Source organism: Oxyura jamaicensis, chromosome Z (assembly GCF_011077185.1).
Source record: "Oxyura jamaicensis isolate SHBP4307 breed ruddy duck chromosome Z, BPBGC_Ojam_1.0, whole genome shotgun sequence".
Taxonomy (NCBI): domain Eukaryota; kingdom Metazoa; phylum Chordata; class Aves; order Anseriformes; family Anatidae; genus Oxyura; species Oxyura jamaicensis.
Genome location: NC_048926.1, coordinates 38,012,761 through 38,037,097, shown reverse-complemented (window position 1 = coordinate 38,037,097; position 24,337 = coordinate 38,012,761). Strand labels below are relative to the sequence as shown.

General features: G+C 38.9%; 1 protein-coding gene across 2 annotated transcripts in view; it reads left to right on the top strand.

Moving 5' to 3' along the window:
- RORB (RAR related orphan receptor B) overlaps positions 1 to 24,337 on the top strand; it is a 137,626-nt gene that overhangs the window by 86,645 nt on the left and 26,644 nt on the right. For both annotated transcript variants that reach the window (XM_035309938.1, XM_035309937.1), the window contains exons 2-4: positions 9,930 to 10,015; positions 15,036 to 15,177; positions 18,222 to 18,623. In XM_035309938.1, the coding sequence (XP_035165829.1) occupies positions 9,930 to 10,015; positions 15,036 to 15,177; positions 18,222 to 18,623 (630 nt within the window). The remainder of the gene's footprint in view (positions 1 to 9,929; positions 10,016 to 15,035; positions 15,178 to 18,221; positions 18,624 to 24,337) is intronic.

Here is a 24,337-nt window from a genome sequence, read left to right as displayed (position 1 = left end):
GGGGAACTCATTAAAAAAAAGGGAGAAAAGAAAACATGGCACCAAAAAACCTTCCAAGTGACATTGATTATAAGCTAAAAAATCTTCAACTGAGAGTGCAAGATCATGAAATAAATCAGTCATGACAATTGTGTGGATTTATGGGAAAAACAATCTTTTTAACAGTAATCTATCACTCTGCTATTTCAAGTGATGATCTATCAGTTTTCTCAATATCTGCCAACCAGGACTACCACTTTCCTTGAAATTCATGACAAGTTGTTACAAGCCATGTACAGATCAAACTACTGCGTGTGCCCAGTGAGTCATATAGATAAAGGCTTCTGGGGAATTTGCGTTTCTCTGCACATGAGCAGTAGGAGAAAGGGGTAGAGTCTCCTGTAGATGTGATTAGGGTTGGCCCCATGTGTGCCATATGGGGAGATTATACCCCTCAGCTCTGTGTGAGGACCACTTATTGAAATAAAGAACTTCTCTTACACTCACAGCAGTTTTAAGCCTATGGTTTTTGTTCCAGTATCAGATCAATTAGTCTAATCTTGTTTTGTGAGTCTGTTGTGAAAAAGAAAAAAAAAAAAAAAAAAAAAAAAAGATGTCAGTTTTCACACCAGGTTCAACAGGAAGCCTCTCCATCTGCAAGACTTCTCTTAAAGTAAGCGCTGTCTCAAGCAGTGCAACTCTGCTCTTCATCGCCCAGGAGTTAAATAACTGTTTGCTCAGCACACATACTAATAACTGGCATATTTGGTAATCATTAGCTTTGCCATAGTGCACTGGGCAGAGTGCACCTCACAGCCTTTGTAGATATAAAACCAGGTTCCCAACCTGTAACCAGAGTTGTGTGTACCACTGCGTAAAACTAAGATTTTATAAAGCAGGTATTTTCCTGGGTCAATTCCACTGTCTCTCCTTACACTAATGGATCGTTTTGGGTAGGACTGACAGCATATACATAACTTCAGACACGTTAATTAATATTAGCTAGCATTAATTAGATTGCTTAGATTTTGCTAATGGCGTAGCTCTCACTGTATGAGGTATGGCAGAGGCTGGAAAAATGTAGCCAATATCTTCAGCTGCAGGTTTTCAGATTATTAAAAACAAAAGCAAAGCACCTTGTATTTTTCTTGTTGTCACCACAGAATATCTAAATCAATAGCAAAGAAGATACCAAGTTCTACTTGGCAGCATAGCCTGTAGTGGAAATTTTTTATTGATGATGACACTGAAGGAAAAAACCTGTCTTATTCACAGAGGCCAGGATGAAAGAAAACAGAGTTGGCATTAGATGAAAATGATTAATATATTCAATTTGAAATCACTTAGGGATACAAATATGAAAGTGATATGGGATAATTTAAGAGTATTTTTCAAAGAATTACAGTTCAAGGATGTTATGAATTCTTGGAAGGCGAAGGAGCTGTTTTTTTTGCTATTGGTTCTCTGATTAGCCTTGATGTTTCCATGTGTGATCCCTCCTAGATCAACAAATAACAGAGGACTTCCTCTTCAAAGTTCATGTCCAGCATATGTTAATGTACTCTTTTGATCAAGAACTAAATAGTGAAATATTGAAAGCTTGAGTCTTTTTTCCCCTTGGAACCAAAGCTACAGGTCTGGGAGATTACAGTCCTGTCTCTCCTAAATGAAGTTTCTCAGATGTTAAATTGAGATTACATAAAATGCAAGTTTTGCTTTTTTCTTGTTAGATAACATATGAATGTTAAGTGCTAGTCCTCAGAAATATACAGTGGACACATTGACTGTCTTGTTGACTCTTGCCTTTGTTTCAAGAGGAATTCAGCAAATAATCATGCAGCTCCTGGATTTTTTTCTAATTTCACCAATATAACTATTCTTGAAACCTATTTCCCTACTTTTTTCCTTTTTTCCTTTTTTCCTATTTCCCTACTTTTTTTTCTTGAAACCTATTGCCCTACTTTTACAATAATTAATTTAGTGCCAATGAGTAAATACTTTGCCAATAAAGAAAAAGTCCATGTACCTTTTTAACTTAGGGCAGCATAGGAGAAAATGACTAGTGAAGATGTTTATAAGTTCACATATATACATATGTTTGTATATATGTACAAACATATAAATATATATTTATGTATGTATATATGTATATTCCCAAGGGGTTCACTTCAAATGGCTGAGTAGATTTAGTATCTGCTTCCTTAATAGTATTCTACATTTCTTCCAGTTGTCCTGAGATAATGAAATAGGTTTCAGATGGTAAAGCCGGCATCTGTGGAATATTGTTACTAGTCATGTGGAATTAATTGTGGCATTCTAATGTGTAGGATGCCACAATTCCATTGTGGCATTCTAATTTGTAGGATGCCATATAAACCTAAAGGTAGTTTCTAAACTAATGTATAAAGTAAGAGATGAATACTGAAGAGAGGCAGGATGATCCTGTGGTAAAGATGAGAGGTTACTGTTGGTGATAAGGAGCATCCACAATGTAGCATATATCCAAACATTATTAATGTTTTGGGTGGTGGTGGTTTGCAGAATTTTATTGAGTGATACATCTCAAGACAGGATGAAAAAGGAAAGTGCTTGTTGAAAAATTGAACAAATGGGCAGTTGAGACCTATATTATAGTTTGAAAAAAAAAAAGGCAGGATCCATTACTCTTACACACATTATTAAAGTTGATGGGTAAGAGGGCAAGTGAAAGGACTTTAAAACTGGAGACAAGTAGTTTTGCTGTTATATGTTTCCTCATTTTTAATATATTGGTAGAAAATAAATTCCTTTCCTGTACTGCTGAATGTTGTCATTATGGCAACTCCACTATTAGTTCCTTCCATTTTTACTTCAGTATTCAGGAATCAGTACTGAATCAATGTATTTTAAACTTGCAAGGAATTCATAAGTGAGCTGTATTTTTTATAGCAGCTATAGATAGCAGTATGGTATACGGTTCCCTAAAATATTGTTGGCCTAAGAGGAGAAGGGAAGAAGAAAAACAACATCAAATTATAGGCATCTGAACAAAGACAAGATGTGAAAAAGGTGTAGTAGTCCCTGACAATCATTAAATCTGCAAAAGAAACTTGGTACACTGGGTGTTAATTACAGTAATTCAAGATGTTTCAGGGAATACACTGGCTTCTTTTTCATCTGGCCTGTACAATTAATGACTCCAGTTTTCTCTTACGAATACTTAAATTGTTCTGCTGTCTTATGAACAAAAAGAAATGCCTAGAAGACCATAGGAGAGTCTATTTTTCCAAACTTCTTCAAATGCTTTCTGTGTCCTAAAGAGGCTACCTTCTCTGTGAGCTATCTAAGGAGCCATATTAGCAATTTCCTAGAGATCCTGTATTTACTAATTTATAGAATGGATAGTTTTGAACAAATTAATTGATGAGTTGCACGCCTGTAGTGTTTATTTCATATGAAACCCAGAGCCTTAACATTTAGTGACCTGATTCAGAAATATTTACCATGAGCGTAGTGCTTATAATTGCACATTACACATGGAATTATTGATTGCTCATGGTAACGAGTACTGAGCTTTATGCAATGAGTGTCACAGGATCGATTTTTCTATCTCTGCTCCTATAGCAGTTACAAACTGTATACGCAAGTCACTTTAAAAGTACTTTCAAACTGTTTTTATTTTTTTCTTCCCTTGTCATTACTTTCCCTGAAGATCTCCTCATATTGTCATGGTTGTCCCTGCCTTTGACATTGATATATTTCTTTGATGCTTGTCAGCATAAAACAGCACATGGTCCCAGGGCCTAGCCTTGCTCCCTCCACATGACTTTCAAGCAGAGACCTGTGAGTAATTGCTTCAGCTAGACTTTCAAAGAGCGCTTACCTTGATGTGCATGTTTACAGGTTTTAATTACCTCAGTGGGGATAAGGCATGAGCATTTTTAAAAAGTATCAAGCATCAACCTGGCAAAATTACCAAGAAACTGCATCTACATTTCTATAAGGAATTTCCTTAAAAAAAAAAAAAAAAAAAAAAGTTATTAAGCTTGGAGGATGGTTAATGTATACAAGTCTCTTTCTTAAGAAGGTAGAAAATCTACATCACTTGTTTTCTGAAAGCAAAACAAGATACAGAAACTAGTCCCAAAATTGTGGATGACATAGGAAAATGTGTTTCAAGACTTGAACTTTCTTATGTATAAGGACAGCCAAGATTTCTTTCTGGGTTATTTCCACCCAAAACATATTAACAATAAATAATATTATTCTACAGTAAAATTCATCCTATCCATCCTAGCTTATAAACAATTTTTAAAACTGTATTGCTTGCCTAAGTCCAGTGTTCAACTTGCCTAGAAACATGATTGATCAGAGAGAGTATCTTAGAAAAGTGAGCTCACAATGGGAAACCAAAGTTTCTTTAACCATCCATAAATGTTCTTTTTTCCTGGTTCATTTTGTATATGGTGTCCCAGGGAAATAGTTACTAACTTAACAGAGAAGAGGCACACTAATATTCACCTTGTGGTTTTTACTTTAGTAAGTCCCTACCATGTAATTGCAATGGAGTAGGGGTTACAATGTTCCTTTCAGTGGGAAGTATGGTGGCTCTGCAAGACACTGCCCTGAGTTTTGTTTGCTTAACTTCATGGTGGCAGAAAGATAAATCTTAGGAAACTCTTGTTTCCTGGAAGCAGTGATAAATGATAACTACAGATTGGAAATGGTCAAAATCCAGACTACGCCATTACATTACCCCAAGATTCACCATACAAGTGTCCTTAATGCTTGTCTTAAAATATGTAGTCATTTTAAATAAGTTTTCTGCAGTATTTATAGCCTTTTTTTGTGACAACAGGTTTGAAATGGCCTGAACTTGTTTTCCTGACTTCCAATCAATTTGGAGTTGAATTTATCCATCCAAAGTACTAAGGGCTAGGAACTTTTGTGCTCAGGGTAGCCTCACCATACAGGCTCTCAGTTGCGCTGCCCAAGTATTTGATGAGTGACTTGTGTTGCAGAGAACTGTTACTAATGTTGCCCAAAATATGGAAGATATTGTCTTGGTTTCGGGTGGGATAGAGTTAATTTTCTTCATAGCAGAATCATAATCATAGAATCATAGAATGGTTTGGGTTGGAAGATCATGCTGAAGATCATCTAGTTCCAACATCCCTGCCAGGGGCAGGGACACCTTCCACTAGACCAGGTTGCTCTAAGCTCTATTCAACCTGACCTTGAACACTTCAAGGGATGAGGCATCCACAGCTTCTCTGGGAGACAAATTCCAGTGCCTCACTACATTTACAGTGAAGAACTTCTTCCTACTATCTAATCTAAAGTTACCCTTTTTTAGTTTAAAACAATTACTTCTTGTCCTATCAGTACACTTCCTGACAGAGTCCTTCTCTTGCTTTCCCTTAGCCCCCCTTTAGGTACTGTCTCCCAGAGCCTTCTCTTCTCCAGGCTGAACAACCCCAACCCCCTCAGCCTGTCTTGCTGGGAGAGGAACTCCAACCCCTTGATCATCTTCATGGCCTTCCTCTGGACTCATTCTAATAGATCTATGTCCTTCTTGTGATGAGGGCCCTAGAGCTGAACACAGTGCTCCAGTTTGGGTCTCATGAGAGCTGAGTAGAGGGGGGAAATCACCTCCCTCAACATGGTGGCTATGCTGCTTTTCATGAAGCCAGGAAACTGTTGACTTTCTGGGCTGCAAGTGCACGTTGTTTGCTCACATGCTGAGCTTCTCTTTGACCAACATCCTCAGATCCTTCTCGGGGTTGCTTTCAATCCATTTTCTACCCACCCTGTATTTGTGCTTGGGATTGCCCTGCCCTAGGTGCAGGACCTTGCACTTGGCCTTGCTGAACTTCATGAGGTTCTCATGGGCCCACATCTCAAGCCTGTCCAGGTCCTTCTGGATAGCAACCCTTCTCTCCAGTTTGTCAACCACATCACACATCTTGGTGTCTTCAGCAAACTTGCTGAGATTTTCGTGTACTCAAGTGCATTCTTATGCACTCAAATCCATTTTCTCTGTCACTGACAAAGATGTTAAATAACACTGATCCCCATACTGACCCCTGAGAAACACCACACATTACTGATCTTCACCTGGACATTGAGGCATTGACCACAACTCTTACAGTGCAGTCATCCAGCCAATTCTTTACCCACTGAGTGGTTAATCCATCGAATCCATGCCTCTCCAATTTAGAGACAAGGATATTATGGGGGTCATTGTCAAACACTTTGCACAATTCAAGGTATTTGATGGCTATTTCTCTTCTCCTATCCACCAATACTGTAATCCTGCTGTAGATGGCCACCAGATTTATCAGGCACAATCTAGTGCCTAGTGAAGCCATGTCGGCTGCCATCAATCATTTATTTTCCATGTGCTTTAGCATAGCTTCCAGGAGGATCTGCTCTATGATCTTGCCAGGCACAGAGGTGAGACTGGTCTGTAGTTCCCCGGATCTTCCTTTTCTCTTTTTTAAAAATCTGGGTTATGTTTCTCCTCTTCCAATTAATGGGAACTTCACAGGACTGCAACAGCTTCTCATATATGATGGACAATGGCTTAGCAAATATCTTTGCCATTTCCCTCAGGACATGTGGATGTATCTCATCAGGCCCCCTTGTGCACCTTCAGGTTCCTTCACTGGTCTTGAACCTGATTTTCTCCTACAGTAGGTCATTCATCATTTTCCCAGTCCCTAACTTCAACTTATGGAGCTTGGGCTATGTAGCTAGGGCTCTTGCCAGTGAAGACTGAGGCAAAGAATCCATGATACTAGTTTGAGGTGGTAGGAGAAATGCAGAGAAAACAAACTTCCACAGAGGAAAATAAATGAATGGGAGAGAAAACAGAGTTTTAATTTCAGCTCAATGCTTCTTACTAGAATAAGGTACAATCCTTCCCTAAATTTCAGAGTATATGTTCTTACAATGTAGAAAATGGAAACATGCACAGAATTCAATGTAGTTGAGGGAAGTAAATGGCTATGTTACCAAAAGAAAAAGATATACACATAGAACACAGTAGTTTCCTAATCATTTGGTTTATAAAGGGATCTGAAAGACAGACATATTCATATACTTTCAGGTAGGTAGTAGACCCATCACACAGTTTTTGGATATTTAACCTCAGTCTGGGTATTGCCTACCTCTGAGCTGGTGCTAAAACAAACCTCCTGAAGAGAAGGAGAGGTTAAGTAATCATTGGCAAACTTATCTCTGCTAGTGGGATCAGTATCTTTGTGTGTCTTGAAACCATAATCTGAAAGATATGAAAACTTAATCACCTTTACTGCTCTGCAATATGCATCAAAACATACCATGTAAATCTACCTCTGCAAAACAAAGAGTAAAGTCACGAAGGAAGTCTAAGGAAGTAAGGCTAAAAGCAGGATAATTACCCTGGAGTTTCTAAGAGCCAACTTTGACCTCTTCCAGGACCTGCTTGGGAGTATCTCATGGGCTAGGTTGCTTGAAGGCAAGGGTGCTTGTGAGTGCTGGGCTACATGTAAGCAGCACTTCTTCCATGCTCAGGATCGGTGCATCCCAAAGAATAGGAAATCGGGGAAGGAGGGCAGGAAACCTGCATGGATGAGCAAGGAGCTCATTGATAAGATCAAAAGGAAGAGGAAGGTCTATGAAATGTGGAAAAAGGGCCTGTCCTCTTGGGAGGATTATAGACATGTAGTCAGGGCCTGCAGGGATGCAACGAGGAAGGCTAAAGCCCACCTAGAGATGAGGCTTGCCAAAGAGATAAAGGATAATAAGAAGGGTTTTTTCAAGTATGTAAACAGCAAGAGGAAGACTAGGGATAATGTGGGTCCCTTGCTGAATGAGTGGGGGTACTGGTCATGGAAGATGCCGAGAAGGCAGAGGTACTGAATGCTTTCTTTGCTTCAGTCTTTGCCAAAGGACACTCCCCCGGGACTCCTCGCCCCTGGCAATAGGACAAAGGGTCTGGGAAATGGAGGGCTCCCCTCTGGTGGATGTGAGAGTGGTTCAGGAGCGTCTGAGTGGGCTCAATGCACACAAATCCATGGATCCCGATGGGATGCATCCGTGTGTGCTAAGGGAGCTGGCAGATGTGATTGCTGAACCGCTCTCTATCATCTTTGAAAGGTCCTGGAGAACAGGTGAGGTGCCTGAAGACAGGAGGATAGCCAATGTCACTCTGGTCTTCAAGAAGGGCAGGAAGGAGGATCCAGGAACCTACAGGCCAGTCAGTCTCACCTCTGTCCCTGGAAAGGTGTTGGAGCAGTTTGTTCTGGATGCCATCTCCAAGCAATTGGAAGAGAAGACTGTTATGAGGAGTAGTCAGCATGGATTCACCAAGGGGAAGTTGTGCTTCACCAACCTTGTTGCCTTCTATGATGGCATCACCAGCTGGGTAGATGGGGGGAGAACGGTGGATGTCATCTACCTTGACTTCAGCAAGGCTTTTGATACTGTCACCCGTGACTTCCTGATAGCAAAGCTGAGAAAGTGTGGGATAGACAAGTGGACAGAGAGGTGGGTTGAGAACTGGCTGACTGGCCGAGCTCAGAGGGTGGTGATCGGCAGAGCAGATTCTGGCTGGAGGCCTGTGACTAGTGGTGTTCCCCAGGGGTTGGTGCTGGGTCCGGTCTTGTTCAACATCTTCATCAACGAGCTTGGTGAGGGAATAGTGTCTGCCCTCAGCAAGTACGCCGACAACACAAAGCTGGGAGGAGCAGCTGACACACCAGAAGGCTGTGCTGCCATTCAGTAAGACCTGGACCATCTGGAGAGATGGCCAAAAGGAAATTAGATGCAGTTTAATAAGAGCAAGTGTAGAGTCCTGCACCTGGGAAGGAACAACCAGAAGTATCAGTACAGGCTGGGGGATGACCTGCTGGAGAGGAGCTCTGAGTAGAAGGACCTGGGGGTCCTGCTGGACGACAGGTAGACCATGAGCCAGCAGTGTGCCTTGGTGGCCAAGAGGGCCAATGGGATCCTGGCGTGCATTAAAAGGAACGTGGCCAGCAGGTCAAGGAAGGTGATTCTCCCCCTCTACTCTGCCCTGGTCAGGCCTCACCTGGAGTACTGTGTCCAGTTCTGGGCTCCCTGGTACAAAAAAAGACAGGGACCTCCTGGAAAGAGTGCAGTGGAGGGCCACAAAGATGATTCAGGGCCTGGAGCATCTTCCCTATGAGGACAGGCTGAGAGACCTGGGTCTGTTCAGCCTGGAGAAGAGGAGACTGAGGGGGGATCTTATCAATGTCTATAAATACCTGAGGTGTGGGAGACAGAAGGATGTAGCTAACCTCTTCTCAGTGGTTTGTGGGGATAGGACAAGGGGCAATGGCCACAAGATGGAGCAAAGGAAGTTCCGCACCGACATGCAAAAGAACTTCTTCACGGTGAGGGTGACGGAGCACTGGAACAGGCTGGCTAGAGAGGTTGTGGAGTCTCCTTCTCTGGAGATATTCAAGGCCCGTCTGGATGCCTACCCGAGCAGCCTGCTCTGAGGAACCTGCTTTGGTGGGGTGTTGGACCTGATGGTCTTTTGAGGTCCCTTCCAACCCCTACAGTTCTGTGATTCTGTGAATATTTGAAAAGTGTAAGCAAGAACAATCTAGATAAGTATTTAGGATCCTTAATGACTATCATTAGTAATAATGAAGATGAAATTAACAAGTAAAAACACAAGAGAAGAACATGAGGAAAAACTTGCTAATCATGAGATAACTTAAACTGTTTAAGAGTTTTGTGGGGTACAGTAGAAATTACATAATGTGAAGAAATTAAATTCTGCCAAGTCAAAGCATTCTGAAACATACAGTACAATAAGAAGCAGTTTTATGTTATCAGGGGAGGAAAGAGGGGGACATAGCCTGTCCGTTGTCTACCTCTAGCTTTTAAGACCTTCCTTTCAGGAAGAAAGAACTGAAATAGAATTACATACTCAAAATATTTGTCTTATTTTTCAGCGCAAATTGAAGTGATACCATGCAAAATTTGTGGTGATAAGTCCTCCGGAATACACTATGGAGTCATCACATGTGAAGGCTGCAAGGTATGAGATTTGAGTACAGCATAGTCATCATCATCTGCATTAACCTCAGGCATTAATGTACGCAATAATACACTTCTACACCCTTTCAAGCAAGAGACACCAAAGATCATAAAGGTTGCTGTTCATATACTTGTGTTTCATGTCTGAGTTTACTAGTTGCTTTTCTTTTCATTAAATAGTCTTTAGAGTTACTTCCTCTTTTGAAACATTAATTAATCATATCTGATACAGTATAAGTGCTTATCAAGAGGCTGGCAACTTGAAGTCACACAAGTTCTACTTTAAATCAGCTTGAGAACTGGATTGTTTCTTACACAATCTGTGTAGCATTAGAAGTTGATGTGGTATCTCAGTTCAACATCTTAAAAGCTTACAGGTGTCAGTTTAGTCCTATTTATACTCTTTGTATTCTCTGCAGGCCAAATTGTAGTCCACAAAAGAAAAAAAAAAAAAAAAAAATAAAAAAGCCTTACATTTTTTTTGTTTAAAAGGGTCCTTTTCCTTCCCTATAGGCTCCCGCAAGTGGGAATTGTTAGGAAAGGGTAGTGGGGTTGTGGCACCAAAAAAAAAAAAAAAAAAATCCCAGGCATTGGCTCAATCAGACCCCAAGCAAATACAACAAAAAGGCTTAAGTTTTCAACTTTAAAAAGACTCTGTACTTTTTGTTAAGTAAGGAATTCGATTATTACTTATGGAAAAACAGAATTTTATATCATACACACTGGTATTTCAGCTCTGAATGTAAAAGAGAAGTTGAAAAGATGACAACAACATCTCTGGTTTATTCTATATGGAAACACACAAGTTGGTGTTTTTAAAGGTGGACACATTTGTAGAGTGAAAAGGAAATTCTGTATCTGTAAAATCTGAAAAATTGTGTACATCCAGTCAGAAATGAAAATATTTAATGCCAGCATGTTAAGAAACAATATATTGTCAAAGACCAGATTTCTCTCAGAAATATTTACCATTTTAAACAAAGAGTCCACAATGTGACACTGTATTATTGTGAGATTGGACGAAGAATAAGCATATTTTTATGACAGTCACATGTGGTAAGATTAGACTAATTGATCTGATACCTCAACATTGGCATAAAAATTACTGGAGAGAAATTCTTTAAGCAGAAAAAGAGAGTCTTAACTCAATACCCAGCCTTCACAGAGGAATAGAGTGAGGGGTAGAGTCTCCTGTAGATGTGATTAGGGTTGGCCCCTGGGTGCTGTATGGGGAGATGATACCCCTCAGCTCTGTGTGAGGACCACTTATTGAAATAAAGAACTTCTCTTACACTCACAGCAGTTTTAAGCCTATGGCTTTTTTGTTCCAGTATCGGATCAATTAGTCTAATCTTGTTTTGTGAGTCTTCTGTGAAAAAAAGATGTCAGTTTTCACGTCAGGTTCCACAGGAAGCCTCTCCCTCTGCAAGACTTCTCTCTTAAGGTAAGCGCTGTCTCAAGCAGTGCAACTCTGCTCTTCATCACCCAGCAGTTAAATAACTGTTTGCTCAGTACACATACTAATAATTGTCATGTCTAGCTGCTTTTATCTGAATGCATTAGAAATGTGAAGAGGGAGAGTGTGTGCAGAAGAAAGAGACAAGAAGTGTATCCACAAGCATGTGTGCACATTGAGCCAGGCACCAGAGGGCCACAGCATTTCAGGGTGTGGTATTGGAGGATTACACTGCTGCTGGCATTGCTACTAACTCCAGGGGACACAAAATCCTTTCATTGCATGTCTGCATTAGTTCTGACAGTGCAAATGCATATCCTAAGTGCTTAAGGGGTGTCCTAAACTTTATGGCAGTGCCATGATACATGTCTGCATATACTGCATATACTGAGTAGCGTGCTGGGCCCAGTGAAGAAAATGGTGTCTCCTGCCACTGTCACCACTGTCAGTGTGAAACCTGAAGACAGGTTTCTTCTGAAAGACAAAAATCCTGAAGACAAAAAAAAAAAAAAAAAAGAAAAAGAAAAAAAATGAGGAGTCTCTTCTCATCTCCTCCGCTGGCCCCTGGCGCAAAGTGTTTGCTACTTCTGTTTTGTCATGATTAGAGTATAGTTTACATGACCATTCCCCTTCTCAGACTGACTGTCAGTAATGGATAAAATGAATTCTTTCAGATGAGAAAGACTTGTTGTCAGTGCTAGGAACACTGGGAAACCTGTCTTAAAGTTCTTACAGCTTCAGTAATGATTTGTGTCCTGCTTCCCCAAAATGTCATTATTCTCAGCAAATATAGCCAATATTATATAAAGATCCCCTAAACATGAAATGAGAGGTTTCTCTCTACTTTGAAGAAAACACTGAGGTCTTTTGCATGAAGAACAAATTACAACAGTCTCCTTGGAGAAATAAATTACCTGCTGTAAATTAACTTAATTATGTAACCCTTGATTTTTTCCTAAGAGGGGCAGAAAAAGAACAAACAAGTTTTTGTGAGAGGAGATCAACCTTAATGGTAGGGGAAAAAATAATCTTGTGAGAGGAGATCAGACAATGTGTAAAAACAGCACTACAGTATAAGACATGTTGGTGCTAGATGATTGTGTGTGTGTTTTTTTTTAACATATTTTAATTCATTTGTGTACTAGGTCTGTCTGGGATGTTAACTTTCCCTGCAGCAGCCCATACAGTGCTGCGCTCTGCACTTGTAGCTAGAACAGCAGTGGTATCACACCGGTGTTGTGTCTGCTGCTGAGAAGTGCTGGCACAGCATCAGGACTCTCTCTAACCTTCCTAGGGGGTGGGCAAAAAAAGTAAGAAAGAAACATCAGCAGGGCAGCTGACCTAAACCAACCAAAGGTATATTCCATACCATATGATGTCACACTCAGCAATAAAAGGTGGAAAAAGGAAGAAGAGGGGAGGGGTGGGCTCTCGTTGCGAAAACGTCTGTCCTCCTCCATAACACCAGCTATGTGTGTTGAGGCCCTGCTTCAAGGACGTGGTCAAGCATCACTCATTTGTGGGAAGTAGAGAGTAATTTTTTTCCTCTCACTTCCACATAGCCTTTACTTGTTTTGTTTTGTTGTTCCCTTTCCCCCTCCCTCTTCCCCTTTCCTTTAGTTGAATTGTTTAATTAATAATAATATTTCCTTAATATATTTTTTTTTCTCTTTAATTAAATTATCCTTATCTCTACCCATGAGTTGTTCTTTCCTTTACTTCTTACCCTCCTCATCTGAGGAGGGGGAGTGAGAGAGTGGTTGTGGTGTTCAGCTGCCTAGCACGGTAAAACCACCACAATTTGTTCTCTCAAATCCATATCCACATAAGAGCCACTAAAATCTAAACCAGAAAATGCTCCTCATGTCCAAATTGGCTCCAAAGGTCCAGACTGGATGTAAAGTTCAAAAAGTAGGTAAGAATTATCTGCAATTATCATCCCTCTAGTGTTAAATTAAGCTCACCTCCACAGCAAGAAGAAAGTTTAGTCAGCCAGGATCAGCAAAGTCCCTACCAAATTTTTTTCTGAGAGCTGCCCTATGGGATGTTCATGCTCTTAGCAGCAAAAATCATAAAACTTAATTTAAATTTTAGATATAATCACTGATAAAACGAGCACTGGCCAAATAGAATATCTTTATGCTCAACATTAGGAACTAGCACTTCTGTCTCCTTAGTGGGATATAATGTCTATAGCCCATTGTTACTGACACCCTGTGCCACCCTAATTTGGTTTGCAAGGACTTGAGTGAGAGTTCGTTTGCTGCCCCTCACAAGCAAATTGAGCCCTGTGACAGCTTCATCCTGTTGCTTCCCCAGTCTCACACTCACAAGAAACCACAGCAGTTACAGGTTCCATACCTTATCATTATCAGTCTGCATGGAGACAACACTGTCAGCCCTTGCTTTCTGACTCCAGTGAGAGCTGTTTACAAACCAACCCAGAAAATCACAACCACTTCCATGCCACTTCTCCTGGTAACTAGTGTAACTGCAGTAATGATGCATTCTCCTTGTGGTTTCCTGCAGTTGTTAGACTATCCTTCACCTTTCCCAGCACAAAGACATGCAGTTACCTGTTTCTACAGCTGTTAAGTTTGCCAATGAACTTCCTTTATTTGTTTCTCTTTCTGTCTCTAGATTCAATGTTCCTCCTGTTTGTTATTTTACAGGATATAAAAGAATATTATAAAAAGTTTTCTCCCTCTCTCTTTTTCATCTCCTGGTTTCATTTCTCTTGTCAACTCTTCAATTTCAAGTCATTTTTACAGTAGTAGTACCTCTTGGTGGTGGTTGTAGCACTTCAAAGCTCATAAGGCTTAAGTATTAGTTCTAGCCCTTTGATACTTTGCCAAATAGTCCAGCAACGGGCCAGCCAAACCATCTAGAAGATAGAATAACTACAAAATGTTTAATAGATAAAATTGATAGTTATATTGCATTGATATTGGAAATGTCTTTTGTTTCTCATGGTAGTCTCTAAAGGTGTTGCTTTCTCCTTTGTGTGTCAGGTTTACTTGATACAATCATTAAATCTTAGTGCTATTGTGATGCTTGAATTTGAATTACTTTTCACTCCTGAAGTGTATGGTCTCTCCAGATCAGATCAACATTTGCCAGGTTAAATTAAACAGCACACATTTCAGCTTCTAATGCTACACATAGCCAGTGCTGGATATCACCAAGATATTTCATTAAAGAAAGATAATAGTCAGAATATGTACTTTTAAGTTATCTGTTTACAAATTCTGACAATCTTTTCCTCTGTGAGGAACAGGCACTAGATGATACTTCGTAGTTATTACACAATAGGAGTGTATTCTGTAACTCTCCACTTTTTGTCTTCTAACAAAGTGGAATTATATTATTTACTATTCTTCTACAAAGAAAAATTCTCCTTATTGTGAGTGAATGTTCTTTAATTCCACTATACAAGTTCATCAGCAAAGCCATAGCATATAAAACATTGTGCTAAATAAGAATTTGCATGGCTGTGAGTGTGTGTGTGAGTGTGCACACATATAAGCACATGGTATCACTCTGTTTCTCTTCCTCTTGCCCCTAGGGATTCTTTCGGAGGAGTCAGCAGAACAATGCCTCCTACTCCTGCCCAAGGCAGAGAAACTGTTTAATTGACAGAACCAACAGAAATCGTTGCCAACACTGCCGACTGCAGAAATGTCTTGCCCTGGGAATGTCTAGAGATGGTAAGGAGTCATATTCCTGCTTCATGCCTAACCCCTTTGAAACTCTTCACTGCTGACTTGCTTAAACTCCCTGTAGATTTCTAGAAAAAAAAAAAAAAAAAAAAAAAAAAGAGAGAGAGAGAGAGGAGAAGCTCCTTGCTTTGTAATGCATGCACTGTGAGACACAGGTCTTTGCAAGTTAACAAAGGAAGCTATTTTCCGGGGGGTGGGAGGAGGGGGGAGACTTTGGAATCACAAAATGGAAAGCAATGTTAGTTTGGAAGCATTAGGAATTGGGAGGAAAATGTGCTGTTCTGATCAAAAGTGCAAAAGGGTCCTCTCTTTAGAGGTGGATTTATATTCTAGTTTATATAATTTCTTATATTAATAACATTAAATATTGAAGTAAGAAAGCATCCCTTTTCTTGAGATCTCTAAAGATGTTTAACAGTAAATAGGCAGTTAAAAAAAAAATAAAAATAAATAAATAAATAAATAAATAATAAAATAAAGCATTTATTTCACTTCTGTATTGCCTCCTCTCCATGTCTGGGTCTATATAAGAAATGTTTGTTTAACATTGAAAATGGAAATCAAACCAGAAGGAGGCTCCACAGTTTACCTACAGGCAGGATTCTTTGGTCCATGCAGAGCTCTGATCCACCTTCCAAGCTGTGGGCAGGTTATGAGGGGAGGCTTGAGCAAAGCTGTCCACAGCAGACCTGCCCCAGCCACCACTGCTAATGCAAGGGCTGTCCGTCTCACAGCCACGTTTGAGACGGTCAGGAAGTATGATAAGAAAACATTCTGGTTTTGGAGACAGGTTATATTAATCAAGTTTCCTGCCAGCAGTTTTCCATCTTAAACAATTTACATAAAATCTGTCATAAAATCTGAATTAAGTCATTGATGAAGAAGTTACATAAAGAGCTATTTCTTGAGATGGCCCAGAGTTTATAAACTTATTTAAAATTTGTAATAAGTCTTTTCCTCCCTCCGTATATTTTATGCCTCACTGAAACAACTTGCTTACATGTTTCACCAGTCTGGGAGGTAAATTGCTATCTTATGGAGTCCTTTTGGTCCTAGCATGCCATATTCTCTGACAATGCAGCTCCCACTTCCTCCTGGAGGAAATTAAAGTAGCAAAATTTCACTAATTGAACAGTATGTACTTTCCCATGAAAAGTAATATTTCCCAAGTATTTGCAGGATCACAGGAGTATTTTATCATGACTGACAATCCTGTTTTCCCAACCTATAATTCAGGGAACACTGCATACAGATAAAGATAGGAATTCTTCTGACAATATCTCTTTCTTCTCTCATTGTTGATGTGATGGTGTTTATACTTAATAATACTGAGAGCTCTTCTAAGTTTCAAATAGCCTGTATGGATTTTTTTTTAGCAGAGAAATTGAATGTGAATTTTACCTCTCAGCCACATAACAGATTCATTTTTATCATGCGGAGGCAGGATACTAATTGACAGCAGCTGGAGAATCCAGTTAATGAATATATAATGAGAATAAACAGTGGGTGTTTGTTTTTATTACTGTGCTCTAAATTTGAAGAAAATACGGAGTTGCATTTTTCAAAATCCAGTGATTGTATATCATCTGTAAGAAAGTGCAGTGCGCTGTGGGCCAGTTCCAGGGACAGCCTGTGTGTGTCCATGTGAAGTGGCTTGCAGACTGCGGAGGGCTGTAAGTAAGCTGGGGCTCATGACAGGAAAAACAAACTCTCAAAGTAAAATGCAAATAAATTGAAGGGGTTACCACCCCCTCAATTTTCTGGCACATCCTTCTCATATTGTTCCCTTCTTTTTCTGTTGTTCTTCCTATTAGAAGATTTTCACTCTCACCCTCATGTGTAAGATCAGAATCTTCTTGAGGGCTATAACTGAACTATGGGGTAGCAAACATGGGAGACAAGCTTATCCTCTTCTACTAAGTGTGATGATTCTGAACTGATCTCCATTACACATAGACTGGAAATACTCAGCATTGTAAAATACTCATCATAATGTGTAAAAACAAATATTTCCAGAGGAATGTCCTCCTATCTGTTCTCTGATAAATTCTGCATAACAGAAGGATCTTATTTATCTTACAGCACAGCTACCTCTGCTCTGAGAATCCAAGGTCTAGGCCAGTAGAAAGCCAGAATTTAAAGAGAGATGGAAAAATAAAAGATAATAATCTGTGACCCACTGTGTATGTAGGCTGTGGATATACTTCTCATAGTTCCACCGCAATCAGCCTGTTATTTTTGAAAATTTTAATCTCATTGTGTCCTATTCCTGGGGAGATTAGTTTGCACTCTGATGTTTTCCTGCCTTTCTCATTAGAAGGAATTCATGGATCTTAAACATGGAGATTATATAAACTGATTGTGTAAATCCCTGAGACTTTCCTCTGTGGAAAATATGACATTCATTTATGCTGTTAACCTTCAAATCTGTTACTGTGTTCTAGGTTCTAACTCTAACCTGCTAGATTTTTCTAAAAGTGTGAAGATAACACCCCATTGAAAGGATGTGATAATAGGGCTTTAGGGCTTGTTTTCATGCAGAGCACTAATCATGTCAGTGCACAGTTTAAATAGTTGTGGAAAGCTGGTAAATCACATGGGATATGAATACAGAGATTGCGCATCTCATACAGCTCTGGGTTGATGTTCAGTGGACACAGAGATATATTAATTAAAAAAAAAAAAAAAAAAAAAAGTTGTATGGTCTTTTTAACTTTCACTGTAGAAAGTGAGTTTCTTGACATAGACCCTCCTGTCACATAGAAGTTAATAGTTGTCACCTTGTAAATCCAGGCACATGATAGTTTTCCTTTGTGAGATACATATGGTGTAATACTTTACATTCTCTCCTATTTCCAATAATAATAATAATAATATTTTTCCACGGTAAAAAATGATATTAAAATTAAATATCAGAGGAGTGGTGGTGTTGAAGACAATCAAGGTAAAATAATAATAATAATAATTTAAAAAAAAAAAAAAAAGAAAGAAAAGAAAGATGACAAAGATTTTCATTATGCTTTATTTTTCAGCTGTGAAATTTGGAAGAATGTCCAAAAAGCAGAGGGATAGCTTGTATGCTGAAGTGCAGAAGCACCAGCAGCGATTGCAGGAACAGCGGCAACAGCAGAGTGGCGAGGCAGAAGCCCTTGCCAGGGTTTACAGCAACAGCATCAGCAATGGCTTGAGCAACCTGAGTAATGAAACGGGCAGCACCTACTCAAATGGGCATGTCATCGACCTGCCAAAGTCTGAGGGTTATTACAACGTGGATTCTGCCCAACCTTCTCCAGATCAGTCTGGGTTAGACATGACTGGAATCAAACAGATAAAGCAGGAACCTATCTATGACCTCACCTCTGTACCAAACTTGTTTACCTACAGCTCATTCAACAATGGGCAGTTAGCTCCGGGGATATCCATGACTGAAATAGGTAAGGAAAATTGTTATTTCTCTTGTGTAATGGATAAATATAAACCAGATAGCAATATTGTCTTTATTAAAATATTTTATAGGCATTCCATACATGGTTCTACAGTAATTACATGTTCATATACACATATATTTGCACACATATACAAGAACTAAATGAAAGAAAATCAGTCTGGCAGTAGTTGACACGATTCTGTTTTAAACAAACTCTGTGAATTATTCAGTCTCTTAAACAAAGCAGTTTATCTTCTGTGTGTGAAATACAAGCACCAAAGCAGGTGATGAATCAATCAGAACCAAGTGATAATTAGTGGTATGGCACTTGCTTCAAATGAGCTCATTACTAGGCTTAAATGATCTCTTCAGCTAGCCAGCCATATTTTTGTCAACACCCAGAATCCCCATGGCAGCTAATTCTAGGGTATTCATAGTCAAAAAGCACCAGCTCCTGGTGTGTGGATGTACATGCAGAACAAGTTCACTTATTTCATGAGGTTCACAAGTTCAGCAGAGGTGAAGGTAGTTGTGTGAACACCCCTGCCTGAATTCCTTGGAGAAGCACCCTTCCCTTCATTTCTTCTTTCAAAAGTAGCATAGAGACCTCAGTGTCAGATGAGACAGTTTAAACGGCAACAGGTGATTCTTCTGTAAGAATCTTTCTGTTCATCTAACACCTCTAGTCCTACCTCTGCAGCTCAACTGATGGTACTGCCTCTGATATAAATGTATATAATGAAAGAAGATCGGCATCCTAAATAGGTTCTTCCCACCTTAACAAGTGAAGTATGATGATTCAGTTGTGGCTGAGGATATAATCAAAGGATAATGTTTCTCTAATGGGAATTAAAATAAAATAAAATAAAATAAAATAAAATAAAATGTTCAAAAACACCTATAATAAATTATTTAATGTCACATCATAAACACCAACTAGAGCTCTGGCCTGGCCTTCCTCCTTATGGGTGTATGCTAAGATGTATATATGCATATATGTACTCAGACCTACAGATTGCCCTGGAGTTGTGGTTTGCCCCTATGCCTGTTTCATTTCCCTGCATCATGTTTGGTCTAGGCTGTCCAGTGAAGACCTACACCTACAGTGTATCAGTATGGAGGATTACTGAGCAACATTTTCTCCACCCTCCTGCTTGGTTTTGTGGACTTATGAATATTACTTAACAGTGAATTCTTCAAAGCTCAGTTCTAGAACAGTGGTTAGTAGTACAATGAGCCATTTGAGAGACAATTTAAACAATCCTAAGATCTGTTTCTCTGCAGCACCCTGTACCAAGGGGAAATGTTCCCAGAGATGTTCAGAGGAGGTACAAGAAGTATCACAGTTCTGATAGTAAATTAATCAAATTAGTGCTTATATGCTTAGTTACAGAAGTTAGCTCAACATAGAGAATATGGCCATGGGATTATATCCATAATAGCTAAAGGATTCCACCAAAATCAATGGGATCTTTTGACTTACAGACCTTTAGAAAAGGTCTTGTAGGATCACTAAGAAATAATGCATGACCCTTGATTTCTCACCCAGCTTTTTGTTCTCCTGTCCCTGTTCTTGACTGCCCTGAATCCCACACTATGTTTCCCATTCTTTCATCCTCCATACCATCAGACCAGTATTCCCTTTCCTGAGGGAAAGTGGGGAAACCCACAACTGCAGAAAGATACAGCTAAGGGACCGTCTCTGAGCTGACAACAAAAGTCAGGTGTTGGAATTGCCTCTTTTCTATTTGAAATTGGAACTGAGGATCCTAAATTGCTAGGATTTTACCCAAGTTCTGCTTTTATGTCATTTGTGGCACCTGCAGCAGAGAGGTAACAGTGTTACTGAGAGATAATGCAGTATAACAAGTAACTGATGCAACTGGGAAAAAAAAAAAAAAAAGAGAGAGAGAGAGAGAGAGAGGTACCATAAAGTATTGGGATTTGAGCACAGATGAAAGAATGAAAGACATTTTCAGAGCTTAAAAACAATCAGAAAACAGCTCTTAATGCTGCAGCAGATTGTATCTATATAGCCACAGTCTAGCAGTGAAAGCAGGAAAACTCTAACCAGTGGGATGCATTGATTTCATATTAAAATATGATTAAATTTCACTCTCTCTTACTGAGTCTGGTGAGACTTAGGAATAAATTCAAGTCACGTTAAGTAGAAGTTATAACTTTAACTGGTAGGTGAATAGAGAATATAAGAGAGAGAAAAACCATACTGCATTGATTTTTGTGCTTGCTAGGACTTTCTTTATGTTACCCTGCCTAGTGATACTCCAAACTGCTGTTTTAAGTATCCAGGTCATTTTAGTTCTTTTCCTCACTGAAGACTTTGTACCAGATTCATATTTCCATTCTTTATGTTGTTCTGGTGTTCATATTCTTCAAAAGTGTATTTGTTTCAGCACTAGCACACTTGCCTTGTCTTGAAAGACAGATCTTGACAAGATTCAGACAAGGCACTTGATCTTGTCTGAATGCCGCCCTTCTCATAAAAAATAAAAATAAAAAATAAAAAAATAAAAAAAATAAAAAAATGAAATGTGTGAGAATTCTTCCATCCTTAAGTTCCTTAAAGTTGGTGTAAGCTTTTCACAACAAGACTTATTCGCAGGCAGCCCAGAATCATAGCACTACGTATTATAGTCATAGTCATATAGTCATAGTCATAGTCATAGTCATATAGTCATATTCTAACCAATATCCAGTTCACTGCTTGCTACTTCAGTGCTATTGCTTTGTTTATTTCTCACTTATGTTTTCCCTGTATAGGACATTTCTTATTAAGACCCCTCTGGCTGCACATTTCTAAGCTTGAATCTTGTTTTTTCTTTTCTATTTTTCTGTCTTTTTCAATCCTGCTACATTAGGTCTCAGTCATCATTGATGATTTGTGATTTCTCTCAATTTAGTATTATCTACTCATTTAATTAACATGTTGTGAACCCTCTCTTCCAGATTATTAAAGAAAATGTTAAATGCTTGTTAAACAAGTTCTAACAGTGGTCCCTTCTGCACCTGAATTTGCTGCAACTGCATAAAGTACTTCAGTATTTACTTTTTCTCACTACCAAACAGTAAGATTCTCTCAGAAATTAAACAAGAATTATTCATTTCCCTATCAGTTTGACTCAGATATAGAAATAATGTTTTCTATGTTACTCTACCAAATAATTTACATAACGTTTACTTTATTTTCTTTGCATTTTACTTTTTACTCACAAATCAAAATTATCAGGCATGCTTTGATCTTTAACTCTTATAAGCTTCAATTTAAATATAAAAGTTCTATTTTTTCTGAACATACGTTGATCTGTGGTAGACTTAATAAAGGAAGTGGAAAATGTTCATCATAACAGTTTTGAGATTCAAAAGTTTTGCACAGCATATACTTTAAAACATAATATTAGAATGTCATGGCAAGCAAAATATAGCTCATCCTGCATTACATACACTAGTATCTCTAAATACTGTACCAGGAAATAAGTGTAGGAGAAAGACATGCTGACAAATTGAAGTTATATAGGGCTCCTTCAGAAGTATTTAGAACTATTATATTCCTCCAAATAGGTTGAATATTCCAGGGTACAACTGCACCTTATCTGATCATGATGAGAATGCTGAGTATAAGAAAAAGTAATCTTTCAAATACAGAAACAAATTTCTCATGTAACTGCCAGACCCTATGATGAAGAATACCTTGATTAAAACAGGTAGTTCCCCATTTGACAGAAGAGTGTCTTAGGCTCTACCTGGGTCAGTATTCCAGATCCTGATTCAAAAAGAAATTCAAAACACCAAGAAATCAATCTGAAGCTGGTAAATAATCAGAAAGGAGCAGAGCTTCATCTTGACATCACTTGAATTTCTAGGCTATTTCCTTTTACTTTTAAGACAGGTATTCTCATCCATGATATATAAGGCATCTTGTTGGAGCCATGAGCTAGATTTGTAACCAAGGTGGACAGAGGGCAAAGGAAGGATTCAGCCATTGGATAAATTGAGCATGTTCTTTCTCTACTTGTCCTGCTGTCCACTGGCAGCACAACCAGGTGTGTACTGCCAGCCAGGCAAAGCTGCCAATATGGGGGGCACCCATGTCCCAGGTGTTCATGGTACTGTGTCTTCCTTATATCTGTAGGTCTGGGAAAGCAGAATTTCCTCCTGCTGTGGTACAAGCTCAAATTCAGGTCCAATCTGCCTCTGTGTCAAAAGCAAGTATTTCGTTTTACATAGAACGTCCTTCTCCTCACAGAGAAAGAGGCAGAGGTCAGCTCTCTCTCTCTAGGGGAAAAGGCAGCTCTGTTTCCTGACCCTTGCAGCTCCACAGGAAATGGTAAAGCTTGTTCCCAAATGTGATTTTAAATTAGGAGGTATTAAAGGCTTATTTTTAGACTTGGTCAAATTAAAGACCATCTTGTTTCAATGTATGTGTATAACTATCTGTTACAAAACTGAGCATTGCATTTTCCTCACAAAATATGTGGTTCAGATCTTGGTCTGTAAAAGATGATGGAAAGATTTCCTTGCCTTGATCACAGATGAGACTACCAGCCTATGCTTTCTTAAAGCCAAGTAGTATATATATATATATTAGTCATAATTTTTGTGGAGAAAACAACTTGGTTAAAGGTTCACTTATGGTCAAACTGAAGTATGCCCTACATTTGTATGTTTTTAGGTAGTTGATTAAGTGTCAGAGAGTACAAGAGGTCACATAACCAGAGCTCTTGTAATTACAGAAAAATAATAATAATTATTATTATTACTATTAAAAAGAAAAAAAAAAGTGTTGCTTATGTATATTTGCATGGCATTTCTTCAATGTCAGTTGTATTTAAAGGTACCCAATGTCTTGGACAGATTAGAATTCTACAAAAACTGAAGTTAAATAGTAAGTAAGGTCTGTAGACTCAAGCTTCATCTTCTTTATCCCTAGTCCATGCGACACTGCTCTGTTGTCTGTATCTTAGCATGGACAGTAGCTCACTATAGCAGCTGTGTGGTGAAAACTGGAGGAGGCATCACTTGTCCTACTCACCAAATCCCACTTAACGTACTGCATTCCTGACCCATTGACTAGAAAACTTCAGTAAAGCAAAACATGCAAAACGTTGTAAAAGCTGGTTCAAGATAGTTATGTAAAAGAAAAACCTCCTTGGTAACTGCAAATAACACTCTTTGCATATGTAAGCCTTAATTTAGCTGGTTTCATACATTCATCTCAGGATCTACAGTACACAACCTTATATACTGTATGATCATTCAATGTTTTCCATTGCTGCAATATCAAACAAGCTGGAGCTTTATATAAAGTTCATTCAGTGTCCCATTTTGAGAGAACACATTCACTTGGAAACATTCTCAACTCCTCTGGTGAGAATGTATGTGAAAACTGGTCCCTTCACAGTTTCAGTATAAATCATGCCATTAACTTTAGAAGAAATTAGTTTATTCTCCCATGCCTATATTATTCATGAATGTCCTTATCACTGTATGCTGCATATGCAATGTGCCAACCATCATCAGACTGATCTCTTAGAAAGTATGCTGTGCCTTGTTGTTGATGGTTGCAGAAGTACTTTTCCAAAGGTGATAGGGGTTGTTTTTGTTTGGTTTTTCTTTCTTTCTTTCTTTCTTTCTTTCTTTCTTTCTTTCTTTCTTTCTTTCTTTCTTTCTTTCTTTCTTTCTTTCTTTCTTTCTTTCTTTCTA